General features: G+C 43.2%; 1 protein-coding gene across 9 annotated transcripts in view; it reads right to left on the bottom strand.

Annotated features, from left to right (window-relative positions):
• CD46 (CD46 molecule) overlaps window positions 1–20,664 on the bottom strand; it is a 54,162-nt gene extending 33,498 nt beyond the window's left edge. For 8 of the 9 annotated variants that reach the window (XM_047752452.1, XM_047752450.1, XM_047752445.1 and 5 more), the window contains exons 1-5: window positions 20,364–20,664; window positions 12,327–12,515; window positions 11,869–11,971; window positions 3,677–3,762; window positions 2,359–2,556 (exon numbers count right to left, since the gene is read on the bottom strand). In XM_047752452.1, coding sequence (XP_047608408.1) covers window positions 2,359–2,556; window positions 3,677–3,762; window positions 11,869–11,971; window positions 12,327–12,515; window positions 20,364–20,484 — 697 coding nt within the window. In that variant the 5' untranslated portion in view covers window positions 20,485–20,664. The remainder of the gene's footprint in view (window positions 1–2,358; window positions 2,557–3,676; window positions 3,763–11,868; window positions 11,972–12,326; window positions 12,516–20,363) is intronic. The other variant, XM_047752449.1, reaches the window with a different exon arrangement.
• Between the last annotated feature and the right edge of the window lie 226 nt (window positions 20,665–20,890).

Raw genomic sequence — 20,890 nt, forward strand, 5'->3', positions numbered from 1 at the left:
AGGTCTTTACACCAGTTTGAGTTTATTTTTCTATATGGGGTAAGAGAATGTCCTAATTTCATTGTTTTACACGTAGCTCTCTGGCTTTCCCAAGACCACTTGTTAAGGACTATCTTTTCTCTATTGTATATTCTTATCTCCTTTATCATAGATTGACTGTAATACGTGGGTTTATTTCTGGGCTATTTGGCCCTGTTGTATATGTCTCTTTTTTGGTGCCAATACCATGCTGTTTTGATTACTGTAGCTTCGTAGTATAGTCTGAAGTCTGGAAGGGTTATACCACCAGCTCTGTTCTTTTGTTCTCAGGATTGCTTTGGCAATTCTGGGTCTTTCATGGTTCCATTTTAGGATTATTTATTCTAGTTCTGTGAAATATGTCATATGTAATTTGACAGGAATCACATTAAAGCTGTAGATTGCTTTGGATAGTATGGCCATTTTTAAAAATATTAATTCTTCCAATCCAAAAGCACAGATACCTTTCCACTTCTTTTGAATCACAGATTCCTCTGTCAATGTTTTATACTTTTCAACGTATACTTCTTTCACTTCCTCAGTTAAATTTATTCCTACGTTCTTATTTTTATGCAATTTTAAACAGGAGTTTTGTGGAGTTTGTTTTGTTTTGTTTTTTGCTTTCTCTTTTTGATATTTTATTGTTAGGGTAAAGAAATGCAACTGCTTTCTATATATTAATCTTGTATCTTGCCACCTTGCTGCACTCAGACATTCATTATAATAGTTGTTGTGTAGAGGCTTTAGCATTTCCCATAGAGAGTATTGTGTCACTTGTAAGTAGTGAGAGTTTTGCCTCTTCCCTTCTCTTTTGGATAGCTTTTATTTCTTTGCTTGTCTGGTTGTTGGCCAGATCTTCCAATACTGATGATGAGAGTAGGCATCCTTATTTTGTTCCTGAGTTGCAGGAGGGCTTTAGGCTCTTGACTGTGGGTTCGTTGTAAATAATTTTTATTATATTGAGATATGTTCCCAATATACCAAACCTTGGGGAATTTTTATTTTGAAAAGATGCTGACTTTTGTCAAACGCTTTTCATACATTTCACAATTTCCTTCTGCACAAGGACAGTTCAATATACACATATGAATCAACGGAATATGCCACACTAACAAAAGTAAAGACAGAACCCACATGTTAGAAGGTTTAAGCTGTCAAATTTATGGGCATAAAGTTGTTTTTTTTTTATTCTTTTACTGTCCTTTAAGTGTCTGTAGGCTATTTAGTGATTTCTTTTTCACTCTTGATATTGGTAATTCGTATCTTCTGTTTTCTGTGAAACTGGCTATAGGTTTATCCACTTTATCTTCTCCAGGAATCAGATGTTGATTTCTTTGATGCTCTCCATATTATTTCTTTTCAATTTCATTGATCGATTTTTCCCCCATCTTTATTATTTCCTTGTGTTTTCCTACTTGAGGTTTAATTTGCTCTTTTCGTTTGTTTGTTTCTTAAGGTGGAAGTTAGATTATTGATTTGAGACTTTTCTCTTTTTCTAACAAGTATTTCCTGCTATAAATATACTTCTAAGCAATGCCTTTGCTGTATCCCACGAGTTTTGATATTTTCATTACATTGTTTCTATTTTTAGTATATTCAAAGCACTAATTTCTCTTGTTACTTTGATGTTGATTCATGACTTAGAAGGGTCTTGTGTAATTTTCAAATATTTGAGAACATTCTAGATTATTTGTTTTGACTTCTACATTCATCTCATTTTGACCATATAATACACTCTGAATGATTTCCATTCTTTGAAACTTGTTAAAAATTATCTTATTGCTTAGAATATGGTATCAGAGAATACTGTGTGTTAACTTGAAAAGAGTAAATATTTTACTATTATACAGTGGCTCCTTTCTTTCAAGATTCAAAACCTTTCCAGTGTCTCCCTGCTTTTGGCCATATTCTAATGCCTTAAATATTGTTTTTTAAATAAGATTTGTCCAGAGTTTATCAATCATATCTGTGAAACAGTTAGTCTTTTGCAATTTACTCTACCACTTCCTATAGCCAAAACTCACAGACTTCTTGTAATACAAGATAACACTTTCTCATGTTTACAAGTGTGTGGTTGAGTTCTCTGATGCTTTCATGGAAAATACCCTAACTCATGCATAAACAAAGTATGTATAAACTGGAATGTGGGGTGAAACGTGTGAAACTCTACAACTAGAAGTATTTTTATTTGATCTGGCTGATATTGAATCGTATTTGAAACCAATTTATCAGAAGCAAGCACATACAGCACAGCTGCTTTTACTTGTAGGGGAAACTATTTATCAAGTGTTACCCCCAGTAGTTACAAATGAAGAAGAAAATAAATGGAAATATTATTACCTTTACACTCAGGGGGGTCACTACTCCACTTGTCCTTCCCAATACAAAAAAGGCTGCTCTCTCCAATAAGTGAAAATTCATCTGGTCCAGTTGAAGAAAGACAACTGTAAGTTACTACTTCATTGTATTCAAATACATCCTTATGGCTATTGGTGTATTTTCCATTTGGAATATCGCCAGGTGGTTTACACAAAATCTCTTGAAAAGGGAAAAAGGGAGGACATGAAAGAGAAAAGGAAAGAAAAAAGAGTAACCAGCATTAGTTAAGTCCTATGAATTGCCTTCAATAAGTTCATTAACATATGATTTCTATAAGGTAGTTGTGAATGTAATATCCATTTAGAAGGTTTCTGAGAAAATGAATTATCCTAAATTCAAACCATTAATGTAGAAATGAATGTTTAGGCGTTCCCGTCGTGGCTCAGTGGTTAATGAATAGGACTAGGAACCATGAGGCTACGGGTTCGATCCCTGGCCTCGCTCAGTGGGTTAAGGATCCAGCATTGCTGTGAACTGTGGTGTAGGTCGCAGACATGCCTCGGATCTGGCGTTGCTGTGGCTGTGGTGTAGGCCAGCGGCTACAGCTCCAATTAGACTCCTGGACTGGGAATCTCCATATGCCACGGATGCAGCCCTAGAAAAGACAAAAATACACACACACACACACACACAAAAGAAATGAACTTTTAGAATAAAATTCATTTTCTTAAATAACTCTATTAAATACCTACATGAAAAAACATACATTTATCTGTAAGACCATGCTAAGTTTTTTTGCATCACTTAGATGCTGACGATTTAATGATATTATAGGATTATGATAAAAAACAGAACTCAGTGCTGGTTGAGAAACGCTTCATAATTTATAAATGTATCTATTCCCTCAATCAGTTGTTCACATTAACGCCAAGTTTTACAGTCACTTTTCACTTCCATTCTTACCAACGTACGGTGAAATTTTCCAGAGGCTATAAGTTGAGGGATTTTGCAAAGACCAAATTCAGGTATCTTTCTTTAAGCCATATACTGGAGAAATTTGAAAAAATGTAAAACAATGCCGCTAGTCTATTTCAGACATGTCTGCTTTTTCATTAAAAAAAATATGTAGCATGTATTAATGAGTATTGAGCTTACTCTTCTTTAAAATGAATAACTATTTTAAAAACTTGTCATTTTCAATTCCAATATATCACATATTAATAGACATAACCCATATAAAGAAAGCTCACTGGTGCCTGTGTTAACTTCAAAGCATAAAGGAGTCCCGAGGATGAGAGCTGCAGACCTGCTGCTCTGTATTCCAGGAGGAGATACTTACTCTCACATATCGGGGGGGGGTCACTCCAGGCCATACCATTCCCAGAAACCTGACAATACACAGTCTCGGCTCCAATTATGTAAAAACTAAAAGAGAAAAGAAAAGTGCTATGTTCTTCAGCAGCTGCAAGAGGGTCACAGTAATGAAAACCATTTTCTAAGGTTGTTTTTCTTTTTTCTTTTTTTTTGGTCTTTTTTTTTTTTTTTGCCATTTCTTGGGCCGCTTCCTGTGGCATATGGAGATTCCCAGGCTAGGGGTCGAATCGGAGCTATAGCCGCTGGCCTACGCCAGAGCCACAGCAACGCAGGATCCGAGCCACGTCTGCGACCTACACCACAGCTCACGGTGACGCCAGATCCTTACCCCACTGAGCGAGGCCAGGGATCAAACCCTCAACCTCATGGTTCCTAGTCAGATTCGTTAACCACTGAGCCACAACGGGAACTCCTAAGGTTGTTTTTCTGCACTCTAGTAAGTTGAGGGAGAAGTGCCTTAAGCAAAATAGAATGCGAGTACTATAATCAAATCTGCAACTTAATCAAAGAAGAGTTTCTGCATGTGAACGCACATGGGCCGACAGCAAAACGTCTATGCTACCGTCAGGCCGGTTGGCGTGGCTCCTGCCTGTCTCCGAGAAATGGACAACACATTCACTCCTACGCTTCTGCTCACGCCACTCTGCTCTGTAAGGACCGAGCGGGGAGCCCAGGCCCTGCAGCTTGCCTGCTGGATTCCCCTTCCAGCTCGAGGACTGACTTCTTACTCGAGTCGGGCTTAGGCCAGCCCCTTACTGTTTCTCTTGCTCGGTTTCCTCATCTCTGTCAAAGAGCTAATAGATGAAACCTCACGGGTTGGTTTTGAGGACTGGATGAGTTAGCTTCTGCCACACAGTGAGTACAGGTAAGTGGGAGCTCTTATTAATAATATTCTTTAGATCAGAATACAGGCACACTTCATTTTATTGCTCTTTACTTGATTTTTAATAAATTGAAGGTATCTGGCAACCCTGCATTGAGCAAGCCTATTTGTGCCATTTTCCAACAGTTTTTGCTCACTTTGTAGCTCCTGCCACACTCTGGTAAACTTCACATATTTCGAATGTCATGACTATTGCTGTACCAGCTCTGGTGATCCGTCATCAGGGATCTCTAACACTATTACCAGGACTCTCTGAGGCTCAGGTCATGCATGGTTAACATTTTTTAACAATATAGTATTTTAAAATTAAGGTATGTACTTTTTCAGACATAATTCTGTTGGACATTTGCACTACAGCACAGTATAAACATGTGTGTGAAACTCATCTGACGTGCTTTACTGCAGGTCTGAACCACACCTATGCTTTCGCCCAGGTAAGCCTGTATCCTAACAGTGGCTGAGACAGGCCAGGATCTGGGACCTGGGACCTGGGACCTTTTGCTGCAGTGACTGTAACGCGTGCACCTGGACAAACAGCTCCAGCAGCAGAATACAAAGAAACTCTAAGGGACTAAAAATAACTGCATACATGCACAGTTGGAACAAATTATGGGCAAGAAGATACAAAAAAATTAAAAACCCAACTGACACTTCTGAAGAGCCACGAGCAAAAGCAGGATGTCAGAACCAGAACCAGGGGGACTACACAAGTCTTCTGTACGCAGCAGCACCAAAGGGTGGGCAGACCCAAAATCCAGGACCTACCCCTGCCCTTGCCACATATAAAGGACCAGCTTGCCCAGCCCTCGGCAAGGGAACCCGTTTGTTTTCGCTTCTTCTTACTATAGCAAGGGCTCCAATAAAGCCTTGCCCGAATTTCTTCTCTGACCCCTTATCAATTTTTATTGATTAAAAAAGGCCAAGAACCCAGGCGGGTCACACTGCTACTTGCTGAAATCTTCCCTGATGATTTCACTGCATGGTACACTCTCCTCCTTCTGCACTCGCGTTGTAATCATCGCGAATGATTCTATTTTCATTTACAATTTTGCTTTGATACCTCTCTCTCTGTATTGTGTTACCAGGGCAGGCTACAGGGGTTCCTGCTGTGGAGCAGCAGGTTAAGGATCTGGCATTGTCTCTATGGCAGCAAAGGTCTGATTCCTGGCTCGTGCAGTGGGTGAAGGATCTGGTGGTGTTACAGTGGTCGTGTAGGTCTCAGCTGCAGCTTGAATTTGATCCCTGGCCAATTCGAGCTCTGAGCACAGTGGCAGCGACCCTTCTTTCACTCCAGCAGACACCTGTGCATGTGCTCCTGGAGTCGCTAAAGTAGCCTGTGGATACCAGGGTCGGCAAAAAGGACTCTGCTCTCCAAGTAGCAGGGACTGGTGCTCCTATAATCGATTGCTGCTTCTGATCACAGAGAAGTAGAAAGAGGTGGGCAGCCATTGTCATCAGACCTCCCCCAAATTTTGCAAAAGCTCCTTCAACACTGGCCAAGTGACTTCCAAAGGGTTTAAAATCCAGCACCTACTGCTCCCCTTTTCTTTTTTACTTTTTTCACCATCGGGTGCCAGATATTAAACACTAGGACAATCAAAAACAACTGCTATGTGGGAAAAAAAATTAGAAAACGATTGAGCATGCTCAGGGAAAGGCTCAGAAAAAAGCTGAGATGAACTTCAGGCCAACCCTCAACACAGACACATCATACAATATTCAAAAGAAGAAGAAGAAGAAGAGTTCCCATTGTGGCTCAGCAGGTAAAGAACCCGACATAGTGTCCATGGTTCAATCCCTGGCCCCACTCAGTGGGTTAAGGATTTAGGGTTGCTGTGGCATAAGTTACAGATGCGGCACGGATCCTGAGTTGTGGGTGTGGTGCAGGATGGCAGCTCCAGCTCCAATTTGACCCCTAGCCTGGAAACTTCCATATGCCACAGGTGTGGTCCTAAAAAGAAAGAGAAAAAAAAACCCAATAAAACAGCAAGCTCTAGAAAATGGGGAGAATCTAATTCCCAGTTAACACATTATTAGATTCAAATGTTCAATTCAACAACAACAACAAAAATCACAAGGCATATGAAGAAACAAGAAAGGAGAGTATGGCTTGTTCAGGGGAATAAAAGAAATCAACAGAAGTATTTCTGAAGGAGACCTCATGACAAAGTTATAGAAAAAGACTTTAAAATAAATGCCTTGTGGAGTTCCTGTCATGGCTCAGCAGTTAAGGAATCTGACTAGGAATGATGAGGTTGCGGGTTCAATCCCTGGCCTCACTCAGTGGGTTAAGGATCTGGCGTTGCTGTGAGCTGTGGTGTAGATAGCAGACCTGGCTCAGATCCTGAGTTGCTGTGGCTGTGGCATAGGCCGGTGGCTACAGCTCTGATTCGACCCATAGCCTGGGAACTTCCATATGCCACAGGTACGGCCCTAGAATAGACAATAAATAAATAAGTCAATCAATGCCTTGTGAAAGCACTCCCAGGGGAAGTTGGTAGATGCTAGTTCTGCCTTCCTATTTTTCTTCAACAAAGGGGCCAACCAGCAGACACAGAGATGCGTGTGTCTTTATGAAGAGCTTCATGAAGATCCTGAGGGCAAGACCGTTACCCTCGGGGTCAAGCTCAGTGTCACCACTGACAACGTTGAAGCCAAAATAAAAAAACATGCCTGGCCTCCTGCCTCACCAGCAGAGTCTGATTTTGCAGACAAACAACTGAAGATAGCCATATTCTCTCAGATGGAAACATCCAGAAAGAACCCATCCTGTAGGTGGTGCTTTGCCTGTAGGGTGGCATCATCACACCTCTCCTCTTCCAGCTTTCCCAGAAGTACATGATCTGCTTCAAGTGTTATATGCACTTGTACCCCCATGCTGTCAACTGTCCCCAAAAGAGGTGTGGCCAAATCAACAACCTGTGCCCCAAGAAGAAGTTCAAATAATCCTCTCCACCAGCTCCTGTTTCGTCCATAGGGTGGCCTCATGCATAAACCCCATGGCCCTGGAGCCTCAATAAAACGTGAAGGAAAAATAACCGTCATGAAGATGCACAAAGAACTAAAGGAAAAAATGCTGAGAGTCAAGACAACAATGTGTGAACAAAACAGAAATGTCCATAAGACATACAAAACCTAAAAAAGAATCCAAAAGGAAAGTCTGGAGTTGAAAACTACAATAATGGAAATGAAAAACTCACTGGAGGGATGAGACGCATATTTGAGAAGAAAGAATTGGTGAAACTGAAGACAGGGTGATGGAGATTATTAACCCTGAGCAACAGAAAGAGGCAAGATAGAAGAAAAGTGAGCAGAGCCTAAGGAACCTGTGAGACACCAATAAGCAGCCCAATATATATCCCGGGGAGCCCTTCAAAGGAGACAATAGAGAGGAGCAGAGAGAACATCTGAAGAAATAATGGCTAAAAACTTCCCAAACTTGAATAGGGACAAATGTAAATATGCCGAAAGCTCAAAATTCTAAGAGACCCACACTAAGACATATACAATAAACTTTCAAAAGACAAAGACAAAAAAATATTGAAAGCTGCAAGAGAAAAGTCAACCATCACATACATCTAAGGGGCCCTAATTAAGATTATCAGCAGATGTGCCATCAGGAACTCAGAGGCCAGAAGACAGTGGACTGATATATGCAAAGTACTAAAAGAAAAACCAAAAAACTGTCCACCAAAAATCCTTTATCCACCAGGTGTGGCCAAAAAAAGCAAAAAATAAATACACTAAGAAAAATTAATAAATCATTGTTATTCAAAATATAATTAATTACACAATAGAGAATATATAATTAATGCTATAATTATAGTACGCCACAAATTAATCTTAATCGATAGATTTTAAAAGATACTATCATACAAAGTATCCTCTTTGACCACATCAGGATGAAGTAAAAAATCAATATCAAAACAAGCTGGAAAATTCATAGAATTATGAAAATTAAATCATATAATTTTAAACAACTAATGAGCAAAAGAAGAAATCAAGATACTTAGAAAATACTTTGACATGAATAGAATGCAAAAAAAAGCAGTGCCTATGGGGACATTTATAATATGAATGCTTACATTAAGAAATGATAGGAGTTCCCGCTGTGGCACAGTAGGTTAAGAACCCAAATGCAGAGGCTCAGGTTGCTGCAGAGGCACAGCTTCGATCTCCAGCTGGATGCAGTGTGTTATAGGATCTGGTGTTGCTCCAGCTATGGCTTGGATTCTATCCCTGGCCCAAGAACTTCTGTATGCTGTGGGCGCAGTCATAATTTAAAAAAAAAAAGACGATTATCACACGAAGGAAAACTTTGAAAAAAAGAAAAGACGGCTCGTGGCCTTCGTACCATCTTCTGAGAAACCCCTGAGCCATAAGAGCAAAGCGGAGGAGGAAGCGAACGTGCAGGCTGAATCACAAAAGGAAGAAGATGAAGCAGAGGTTCCATGTACACCCATGGAAGCCACAGGAGCAGAAAGAGGCCATGCATGCTGGCACAATTTGTTGAACTACATGTCTTCTGTCTAGAACTTGTCTCCATGGATCTAGAATATCTTTTGCCACTCTGATCCACCTTGCTCATATCAAAATGGTCCCCTTTGGTTCTTTGTCCTGGACCTGTGACATCTGAGACTAGCTCTGTTCTCAGCTGTGGCCAAATGTAACATACATGCAATAAACCATCTGCTGTCTTAGCTAAAGAAAAAACAAACCCCAAAGAAATGATAGCTCTGAAACAACAAAGTGAACAACTTAGGGAATCAGAAAAAGAACTTAAAGCTAGCAGAAGGAAGTAAATGATAGATTAGAGCAGAGATAAACAAAATGGGAAAGACAACAGAGAAAATCAATGAAAAGGGCAACAAAATTGGCAGAACATCAGTTAGATGAACTAAAACAAAAGATGAGATTCAAATTACTAAAATCAGAAAAAGAAAGTAGGGACATCAGTATTGCTTTGACAGAAATAAAAATATTATGAGAGTACTACGGATAATTTCATGCCACAAATGGACAAACGAAGTATAATGAACACATCCCTAGAAACACAAAACCTATCAATACTTAATGACAAAAAACAGATCATCTGAATAGATCTATAACTAATAAAGAAATTGAATCAATAATCAAAAATCTCCCAATAAAGAAGTCCTGGATCTCATGGCTTTACTGGCTCATTCTACCAAATAATTAAAAAAGGAATACCAATTCCCACTTTTCAAAAAAATTCAAAAAGGAGGGAAGTCTTCTGAATTTATTCTGCGAGATGAGCATTACCACGGTAGCAAAATTAGACAAAGACACTACAAGAAGCTACAGACGCATAACCCTTAAGGACACTGAGGCAAACATCCTGAGCATAATATCAGCAAACAATTCGGCAGCACATTGAAAGGATTAAACACCACGATCAAGGGGAAATTCTCCCGAGAATGCTAGGGGTGGCTCGACATGTGAATGAAAATCAATCAATGTAATAGACCACATCAAAAGAAGGAAAGGAAGAAAAAAAATACACGAGCACCTCAACTGACACAGAAAAAGCATCTGACAAAATATTTTTCATGATAAAAATACCTAACCTAGGACCAGAAGGAAACTGCCCCAAGGTAATCAACTCCATACACGAAAATACACAGCAAATACGTTCAATGGTGAAAAGCTGGAAGCGCTCCTCTTAAGATCAGAACAGGCTGCTTTGTACCACTTTCATTCAGCATAGTACTGAAGTTCTAACCAGAGCGATGAAGCGAGAAAAACAAACATATTTCCAATGGAAAGAAACAAGTAAAAGTATCATTGTTTGCCAAGGATATGATACACAGAAAACCATTAATATCACACACATACACACAGTGTCAGAATAAATAAATTCGTAAAGTAGCAGGATACAAAGAAAATATTAAAAAACCACTTGCATTTCCACAGTGTAGTACATTTACCCTTTAAGTTCACATTTTTAAAGTAAATACTCAGTATCCTCAATATATACCATTAAAACAGCCTGTAGAACAGACTATTATTAAATGGACAGTACCTCTTTTTGAGCTGCTTCACTCCTTTGTATCAGTTTCAAAAGTAAGGTTTTCCAACTAAGCGATCTGGAGCAACATTATTGTCAAGTTAAGCAGGTCAATTGTGGTCTGGTAACATTTTACAGATTACCTTGACAAAGGAATATTTTGGCATTTCTGCTGTGGTGCAGTGGGTTAATCATCCAGCTTGTCTCTGTGGAGGCGCTGGTTCAATCCCCAGCCCGGCACAGTGGGTTAAGGATCCAGCATTGCTGTAGCTGTGGCACAGACTGCAGCTCCAGCTCGGATTCAGTCCCTGGCCTGGGAGCGTCCATATGCCTCAGGCGCAGCAGAAAAAACGAACAAACAAAAAGATGATCTTTAGTTGGAAAATCCTACCTCCATGTTCCGTAAGCTGTCCTTCAACTCTGAGAATTGGCCATTTTAAATAGAGTGCATTCTGCTGTCAAGGATTAAGTCACCTTGATTAACACACGGTTTTTTTCCTTATGGAAGGAAAGCACGGGGAAGTTCCGGGGCCAGGGATCAAACTCAAGGTGCGATGCCACCTACACCACAGCTGTGGACGCCAGATCCTTAACCCACGGCACTGGCCAGGATCGAACCTGTGCTGCCACAGAGACAATGCTGGATTCTGAACCTGCTGTGCCATAGCGGGAACTCCCTTTTTTTTCTTTTGTTAAACACACTTTTAATGTTTATGACAGGTTTACTATTACATACAGTACGTATTAAACAATACTGCTTTCCTTCAATTTAAATTTCTCTTTTTTAATTATATATCTTTTCAGTCTCCATAAAAAGCCCAACAGTTATGTGGCCACAATATGACTTGTCACAGAGAAAGCAAAATGAAATTAGAATGTTGGAGTTTCCGTTGTGGCCCAGTGGTTAACGAATCTGACTAGGAATCACGAGGTTGTGGATTTGATCCCTGGCCTCGCTCAGTGCGTTGAGGATCCGGCATTGCCATGAGCTGTGGTATAGGTTGCAGGTGTGGCTCGGACTGTGTGTTGCTGTGGCTGTGGTGTAGGCCGGTGGCTTCAGCTCCGATTAGACCCCTAGCCTGGGAACCTCCATATGCCACAGAATTGGCCCTAGAAATGGCAAAAAGACCAAAAAAACAAAAACAAAAAAAAAAACAACTTTATGAGAGTGTTTAAGAAGAGAAGCGAAATGAAAATGGATTAAGTAACATGTAACCTTATTTCCTCTAAGGAGCATCTTACTTACCCACTGTTACAGGTAAACTGAGCCTTCGAACCAAACAGAGTATCCCCATTTGGGTAACTAACTTGGCCATTTGATGGGTCTGGTAGACTCGAACAGGATTTTCCTGAAAGAAAAATTACCAAGTCATTGGTATACACCAATTTCAAAACAAACTTCAATCCAATTGAAAATTCTATATGGCTTATTTAAAATCATGGGAATATTATTATTTACTATTATTATTTTCTTTCCTTACCTATCATAAGGCCAAATAAGATGCGTATTTACCTAGGCAACCAAGTGTAAAGAAAAACATTCCCTGGAGATTTTTCCAAGCCTGAAAAAATGCACTGCTATCTAAAAGCCCACGTTCACGTGAGAAAACCATCATTTCAGTAACAAAGTGTGCACCCGAAAGTGTGTGAAAATCTCAGAGCAGGAACAAAATTTTTTGAATTAAAAAAGTTTTGTTTACTTACTTCTACAAGCCTCCTGGAGGGGTGACCATGTATTATCGTCCTGACAGACGGAAAAGGTGGGAAGCGCAGGAACCATGGGCTGGAACCCGGGGCGACATTCATACTCTACACTGTCTCCGGGCCGGTAACTGGTATTAGACAAAACTTTGGGCCTCATGCTTTCAAACTTCGGTGGCTCATCACAGGCATCTAGATACAAGAGAAGAAGCGCATGAAAGTAATGTATTTTCTCTCACTTAAACACAGCCAGGGGCTCTGACCTGGCCTCAAGGAGACAGAAAAGAACACATGGAAAGGCATGCAAGCGGGCCAAGGGCTGTCGCGCGTGCGCAGGTTTTCCCCCGCGGGGAGGTGGCAGTGGAGCCCCCTCGGGGCTGAAAGAACAACCGGTTAGCTTTGGGGTTGCAGGGGAATACGCTGATCTTTCATCCAGTGGTAGACTGAAGAGGCGGAATCAAGGTTTTCAGTTTTGAAATATAAATATATTTTAGGTATGCATCCCTCTCTCCTCTTTTCTAAATTCATTTCCCAACTCCCCTCTCCGCTAAGGGGCCTTCCATAGTATTTGGCAATCGGGTCAGATGACTCTTCCACAGTTTCCAACAGAAACAAATGATCCCTTGTCCCTCAGGCTCCGTTTCCTCTCAGAAGGCAAGATCCCAGGGTCAGGGATCCCATCCCTTCTTTTGTACTGTACTCTTACTCAGCTGGTACTCAGAACCTAGAAAAGACACGCTATGGTGAGAGGTGAATAGGCATTGTGGGATTCATAAACCAAAACAAAGAGGAAGCAGGGTATTCCAAAATAGAATACTCTGCTTCACTCGTTTCATATTAGGCAACTGTACATTCTATCGGTGATGAAGAGAATTGTTTAAACATCAAAACCTACGATCTGAATGGTACTACATGAAAAAAATTCTGGTTTCTTAGATACCGCTTTAAATATAATTTGATTTTCCTTCACAGATCAATGGATCATGCATTCCTCAGAAGATCCTTGAAATAACTGTTTGAGCTATTTACCTAATATATCCCAACAGCAAAGCTATTATACTGCTTTTATTTTAGAATTTTTCACGTCTAAGTTTTTTTTGGGGGGTGTTGGGGGAAGGGACTTTTTTCCTCCCTAGAATAACAACATTTCTACTTAAGCAAGTCCTCTTCCTTTCAATTATCAGTGCACTTGACAACCTAACAAATCTGTTAGAACAATTACGTAAAATAAAGTGATAGAGACGCCTCAAGTCCTAAAGGGCTAAAGGAATGGAGAAGCCTCTCGTATAAGGTGAAGGGTCTAAGGAGAATGAGGACACACCGACTTTGGTCCTTGAGGAAGCTTTTCTTTCTTACTTTCTGGATCCGGGCCTTCAGATTGAGACTATGGGCAAAGAGAACTCTAAACAAGTGAGATGTTACCCTCTTCTCACCTCACATGCTAAATTCTCAACTCCTCTTTCAACACACTGTTCACTATTTCATTTACATCATGCCCTGAAATTGTTTCAACATTTGGCAACCGTTGTCAACATTTCCACCATGCGGATCTTGACAAAGGAATGCTCCTCCACCAAATGCCGCAAAACAAAAGCAAAAACCAAAGAAAAAACCAGACTTATCAAAAGCATTGTTTGGGAGTTCCAGTCGTGCCTGAGCGGTTAATGACCCCAACTAGGATGCATGAGGATGTGGGTTCGATCCCTGGCTTCGTTTGGTGGGTTGGGGATCTGGCGTTGCCGTGAGCTGTGGTGTAGGTCACAGATGTGGCTCAGATCCCACATTGCTGTGGCTGTGGTGTAGGCCCATGGCTGTAGCTCTGATTCGACCCCCTAGCCTGGGAACTTCTATATGCTGCAGGTACGACACTAAAAAGCAAAAAAAAAAAAAAAAAGCATTGTTTATAAAGAAGATTAATATAGGATTGAATTTTATTAACAACATTAGATTTACTGAATACCCAAATATTCTCATTTGACAACAGGGAAAAAAGGGGGGCTAGAAATGCTATATAATTCTGTTTTAGAAAAAAATGCACATCATTATTTTAGAATATCCTGAAAGCACAGGGATGACATCAAGTAACAGCATGCATGTGATTAAATTATACGAGTGAGCTTTGTTTTATGTGTTTGATTTCGGTAACTATCTTGAAAGCATAAAAAGAAGAGAGAATTCCTAATAGGACTCTCACATACAGATGGCAGAGGTATATGGAAAAAAACAGCCAATAGGAAGGGTTAATCCATTCAACCATCTTGAAGTATTTCTTCCCAATAACACGCATCATGAAAGACATGGTTTCAATAATATGCAGTTTTTACTTTATTTTATTTTATTGAGTTTTAGGTTGCATCTGAGGCATATGGAAGTTCCCCAGGCTAGGGGTCTAATCAGAGCTGCAGCTGCCAGCCTATACCACAGCCACGGCAACATGGGATCCTTAACCCACGGAGTGAGGTCAGGGATCAAACCTGAATCCTGGTGGATGCTAATCGGATTTGTTTCCCCTGCGCCAGGACGGGAACTCCACAATCTGCAGTTTAGAATGTTTGCTTTGGCAACCAGTCGATTACAAGCTGTATACGCTGTAATAATTGAGCCTAATATCTTATTTTTATAATCGAATTTCTTTTCTTGCTCAGAATACTGGGTTTTTTTTTGTTTGTTTGTTTTGTTTTTTTTTTCCTGTGAGGATTTACAAACTAAATATTCCCAGCTTCAGGAAAATCGTATCTTGACTGAGTTTTTTCTGGACAGTTTACAATATAATTTTTTGGCTGCCATGTTATACTTTACCAACAGAGTCATTATATGATAGAATAGGCTGAAATCCCTCGTTTTCCAGATGAGTTTCAGGAAGGGAAATACTCTTTATTATGGTTCTCACCTCCCGTACACTTTCAAAAATTGTGCAAGCGCTCTCTACCTGCTTGCAAAAATTAAAGTAATTCTCTGACACAAGCACACCCACACTCTGCCTTCAGAAAATCCCTGTCTCTCACCAAAACAGAAACCTCAATGCCACCTGACCAACCTACCCCCCTTCTCACAACTCTTTTTAAACTTTCTTTGCTTCCTCGAAATGGAGGTTCGAACATCAATATCTTCAATTTCCACTCATTTCTAGGCCTATAAAAAATCATATCAATCATGTGCAGAGTAATTCATTAATTCTAGGTAAATTCATCCTGTCACTGGGGTTACCCTGGCTCTAACATCTGCAGCTACGGGTCACTCTCTCCTCAGTGCCTCCTGCCTGGGAAGCTCCCTTTCCAGGTAACAACCCCCGCCCCGCCCCTGGTTTTCAGCCTGTCTTCTGGCTGCTCTTCCCTCCCTGCCTGGCTGCATAATGCCATGTGCCTCGGGGGCTGGTCCAGGAACTCTCCTCGTTTCATTCTGCAGTCCCCCTGGGTGTGAAAAGAGCTGCCCCCCAAATCCCTCTCCACCCCGGCTCTCCAGCTGGGGTGCCGAGGCTCCGTGTTCAATACACTGCCCTCCCAGCTGCCCGTGGACCGTCTCACGCTGCCTCATAAGGGGCCGCAGGGTGGCCTCCGCGGACTCATCGTGCCCAGCAAACCAGAGGCACGTCTTCCACAAGTGAAATGCGTGTTCCGTCTACGTCCACCTCCACCTCCACGCCGAGCCACTCGCGCGTCCTCCCTGGATCGCCGCAGCGCTCGCGGACTGCTGCTCTTGCCAGCTTTCACCAGTTCAGTTCCGAGATGAGGCTCCTCCGAGTCAGAGGTGCTCCAGCGGCTCCCCGAGGCCCCGTGATGAAGCCCGAGGCTCAGAGATGCGGCTGCAGACCCGTGACATCTGCTCACCCTTCTAAGCCTCGCTGGGCATCCCCGCATCCCCGCATCGCCGACTGCGTTCCGGAACCTGCTGGGCAGCACTCGCTCCACGTCGCTTGGACCAGAGACTCCGCGCGCCTCCCACCCACTCATCCTTCAGGGTCACCTCAGACGCCACTTCTTCCTTGAGACATTGATAGGACTCAGCATACGAGGCTATGTGTCCCCACGAGGGCCCAACTCATTTCTCCCACAGTACTTTTCTTTCTTTCTTTTTCTTTTTTTTTTTTTTTTTGTCTTTTTGCCGTTTCTTGGGCCGCTTCTGCAGCATATGGAGGTTCCCAGGCTAGGGGTCCAATTGGAGCTGTAGCCGCTGGCCTACACCAGAGCCACAGCAACTCGGGATCCGAGCCGCGTCTGCAACCTACACCACAGCTCACACCACAGTTCACAGCCGCACGGCATCCTTAACCCACTGAGCAAGGCCAGGGATCGAACTCGCAACCTCACGGTTCCTAGTCGGATGCCTTAACCACTGGGCCACGATGGGAACTCCATCTCACAGTACTTTTAATACTGCACATGTTCATTGCTGACCCTCCCTATGAGGCTGGATCCTTCTTGAGAACCACGCCTCACTCACCACTGCATTTCTAGCTCCCAGTGCTGGAGCTGAAGGAGCGCAGCTGCCTGCGTTCTATACACGCTTGGATCAAAATTCAAATTCTCTATACTGTTCAGCCACTTGCTCCGGAGACATCTGTAAACCATCACTTTTTCTTGGCTGCTTTTGTGTGTCCCTGACATTTTCCACTGGTTTAGACATTTCCCTTTATCAGGGTTTTAATTTTCTATGTCAAAATATTTATGCTTTGTCATTTTACTATGAACCCCTTCTCCATTACTGCTATGATTAGGAATAATACTTTAATCTTCTCAAAGGAGAACTCCAAATACTATGGATTATATTTTTTCCTAAAGGATGGTGATGAAAGATCCCAGAACTTGTTTCAAACAAACAATAGAGCCGATGTTAATTATTTTGGAAATAGCGCATTGAAGCACTACCTGTGCCAACTATATCTTAGGTGCTTTTAAACCAACTTACTCTTCATAATCATCCTATGACTTAGGAATTATTTCACCTGATTTAAGGAAAACAAACTGAGCCATGGTAAGGTGAAGCAACATTTGCTGAAGAATACATTCCCAGCAGGTGGCAGACCCAGGAGTCAGGTCAAGTAGATTAAATAATCCTGTTGAAGTTCCCTGCACTGGAGAAAGACCTGGCCACCTAATTTCTCCCAGTATCTCCCAGTTATGATAATAACCTAGCAACCGACCAGATAAGGACTGCTCTCCTTGCACTCGAATAAGCGGAGTGAGGCAACTAAGAAACGACTCTGTAAGCACTGAGTCATCCTGGCTTCTCTCATTGGGAACAAAGAATAGATCTAAAATAAGCAGATCACCCACAAAGGGAAATTGTAGGTTTTTTCCCCCCAAAGTGGACTCATTCTGGAGGAATGAGCCTGGTCACTTTTGTGGCAACTACCTCTGAGATGGCAAGCCTCCCAGGCACAACCCTGCTGACAAATCCTTCTCAGGAGCTGCTTCATTGAAATGTTTATTTTATCCGCATGCTTTCCCTGCCCAGCATAGTGAGTTCTCATTTGTATCTAACTGAAGTTTCCCACCTATCCTGATGTTACCTTCCAACCTTAAACTTCACCTTGTCTCTCCTCCTCTTCATTCCTAGTTGGACCTTCCATGATACATCCTATTCATTTTATTTCTCTCTTTTCCTCTATTTTAAATGGCGTTCATCTCTCTCACTTAAAGCCTCTTCTAAACATCATTCTCTTAAAAATTCCTTTTAATTTCTTGTTAGCACTGCTGTTCCATCACTTACACCCCTGCTACCTAGAAATAAACTTTTTAAATGATCCGTCACAAGCAACACTGGAGTTAGGTGAGCCCTGAGGAGTCTACAATCAGGGGAAGAGAGATCCTTTCTGACCCTAGCTGCCTCTGCCTTAGTTTTTCTTTTTTCTTTTCTTTTCTTTTTTCCCCCACTTTTCAGGGCCGCAACCGGGGCATATGGAAGTTCCCAGGATAGGGGTCAAATTGGAGCTACAGCTGCCAGCCTTCGCCACAGCCACAGCAACCCGGGACCTGAGCCCCATCTGCGACCTACACCACAGCTCATAGCAACACCAGATCCCTGACCCACTGAGCGAGGCCAGGGATTGAACCCGTGCCCTCATGGATTCTAGCTGGATCCACTTCTGCTGCACCACAACGGGAACTCCCTGCCTTAGCTTTTCAGGCACCACGCAAAGACCATCCTAAGCATGGCTCTTTAGAGAACCTTCCTCCTGGAAGCAAGGGAAGTTTGTCCTGGGCTCTAAGGCCCAGCTGAACGCCGCCTCGAATTTTCTAGTACTCGATAGTCATACAAGAGTGTTGACACTGAGGCAGAAACTTGGGCATTTGGACCTAGAGTGTGACAAGAAGCCCACCCAGATCTCTGCGTTCTTGTCAGAACAGAAAACACAGTTTGGGAGGTAACGACCCCCAGGGGCGATGTGAGCTGGAAAATGTGTGTCTACCGAGAAGAGCGGGTCAGAGAAGGTCCCTCTGAGGGGGTAACACCCCAGCTGAGTTGGAAGAATAAAAAGGAACCGATTACACAAGAGGCAGGAGGAGAATATGCCCCAAGGCTGAGGAAAGTGCAAGTGCAGAAGCAAAGGGACCTCAGGAGGCCTGTCTGATAAGCAGCGAGGTCATCCCTTCCACCAGGCACCTGCCAAACGCTGTCAGAGAGTCAGGCTCCTCTCCTCCTGGGCACTTCTCTTGAGTTAGAACATATCCATTGCAATTGCATTTTGGCTACTCTCTGCCACTCCCAAGAAATCCTAGAAAATACTTGATTTCCTAATGTGTGCCTAGCACCGGGAATCTGACAGTGAGCAAAACACAGTCCCACACATATCCATGTCCGTACGCAAATAGTGAAATAAGGATCGTGAAAATAGGAATGACATGTAATTGCTCACCAGGCCCTCCTCAGGGCCAGTACAGGACCTGGTGTTTAGAAGGCAAATATTAGTTGAATGAATGCTGCATGTACTGTACATGTAACAGATCCTAAAAATAACTTAGGCGTGAAAACACACATGCATATAAGGACAGGAGAAAATCTACCAAAGCACTAAAAATGGTTTCCCTTTTTGTAGTTTTATACAATAAGCACATCTTTTTAGAATATATGTATTTCAAAGCCCTTTCCATGAAACACGAAACAAACTGAGGGGTTGGTTTCAGGTTTAGTTTACATACTGTAGGGGAAAACTAGATTAATACATATTGTTTGTTTCTTAGGATACTCATTGTTCAGGAGCTTTGACTACCCGTGTTTCTTAACCTTCTGAAAGAATGAAAGCAAGGCCAAAAAGCCATTCCATAACAGAACTGAATAGTGTCTATTAAATGAGAACGGGAAGATAACTCTGTTGGAAAAAAAAAAAAGAAAAAAAGAAATCTGAAAAATAGGAACATCCTGGAAATCAATACCCATAATGTCTTGGGTACCAAGCTGCCTATTAACTTTAGTTACAAAAAGCACCCTGTGCCCTTCCCAAACCCTCTAAACCCCAGGCTCCCAGAGCCTGCTCCCACCTGAGCACTGCAGGCCCACATAAAGCAAGCAGTAAGCTTCCTCCTTCCACACTGGGCTGGGCTGGCCGCTTCCTCAAAGCACACTGTCATGCACACCTGGTCGGGCTCCCCCAGCCAAGCCCAGCAGGGCACTGAGCAAATCCTCCCCACGGGCACAGCAGAAGCCTAGCTAGCAACACCCCCTGGGCGCTAAGAGCAAGCCTTCATCACTACCACCTGGTTGGCGCTCTCCAGAGGACTTGATCAGTCCCGGAAACACCATGCAAGCTTTTGCTAGGGACCCAGCTTGGCCCCGGGTAAGCCCCAAGCGGGGCCAACCACAAGCAAGCCCTTCCCTCTGGCCATTAGGGGATCTCCCTCGCTCCCGGGGTCCCCACAGCACGACCAAGGTCACTCTGACCATGCCTTCTACCCCAACTCCGCACGACCCGGGGTGAACCCAGGCCCGCGCCTCCACCCGGAGCCACCCAGCAAAGTCCGTCCCGCCCTCGGATCCGGTCGGCCTGCCCCGCGAACCCGCTCCAGTTCGCCGCGAGGGCGCACACCCTCTCCAGGCTCCTACCTGAGGACATGGGAAGCAGGAACACTAGGGCCACCGAAAGAATCTCAACGAAGCACCTCGAAGAAAAGGGATTCTCGGGACGGCAGGGAAGGGCCTTGCGCAGCGCGCAAAACGCCATCATTTTCGGGAAGATCAGCAGGTCACCCGACACCTGCCAAGCGGAGAGCTTTTCGAGTTCCGACAGCAGGGGTAAGAATCCGCCGTCTCCGGGAGCCTCCGGCGCGGTCTTGCCAGTGGGCGTGGCCTGGGCCCCGCCCTGGGCGGAAGTGGCTCTAGGGAGTGACTCCAGGGCCCGGCGGAGCCAATGGGCGGGCTGCAAGGCGGGCCCGTGGGGGCGGGGCGGGGGCGGGGCTCCGGCCGAGAGAGGGACGCCCTTTCTGCTCCGCGGCGCCCGCTGCTGGGCCTCTCTCCCAGCGGGGGCCCGACGCCTTGGCTCCTCCTTCTGCGGAACTAACCGCTGCGGCTTGCGGGAAAGGGTGGTTCACTCTTCTTCGTAAACAGGCTGTCGCCACCCCACACGGGAAGGT

This window comes from Phacochoerus africanus, chromosome 11 (genome assembly GCF_016906955.1).
Source record: "Phacochoerus africanus isolate WHEZ1 chromosome 11, ROS_Pafr_v1, whole genome shotgun sequence".
NCBI classification, from domain to species: domain Eukaryota; kingdom Metazoa; phylum Chordata; class Mammalia; order Artiodactyla; family Suidae; genus Phacochoerus; species Phacochoerus africanus.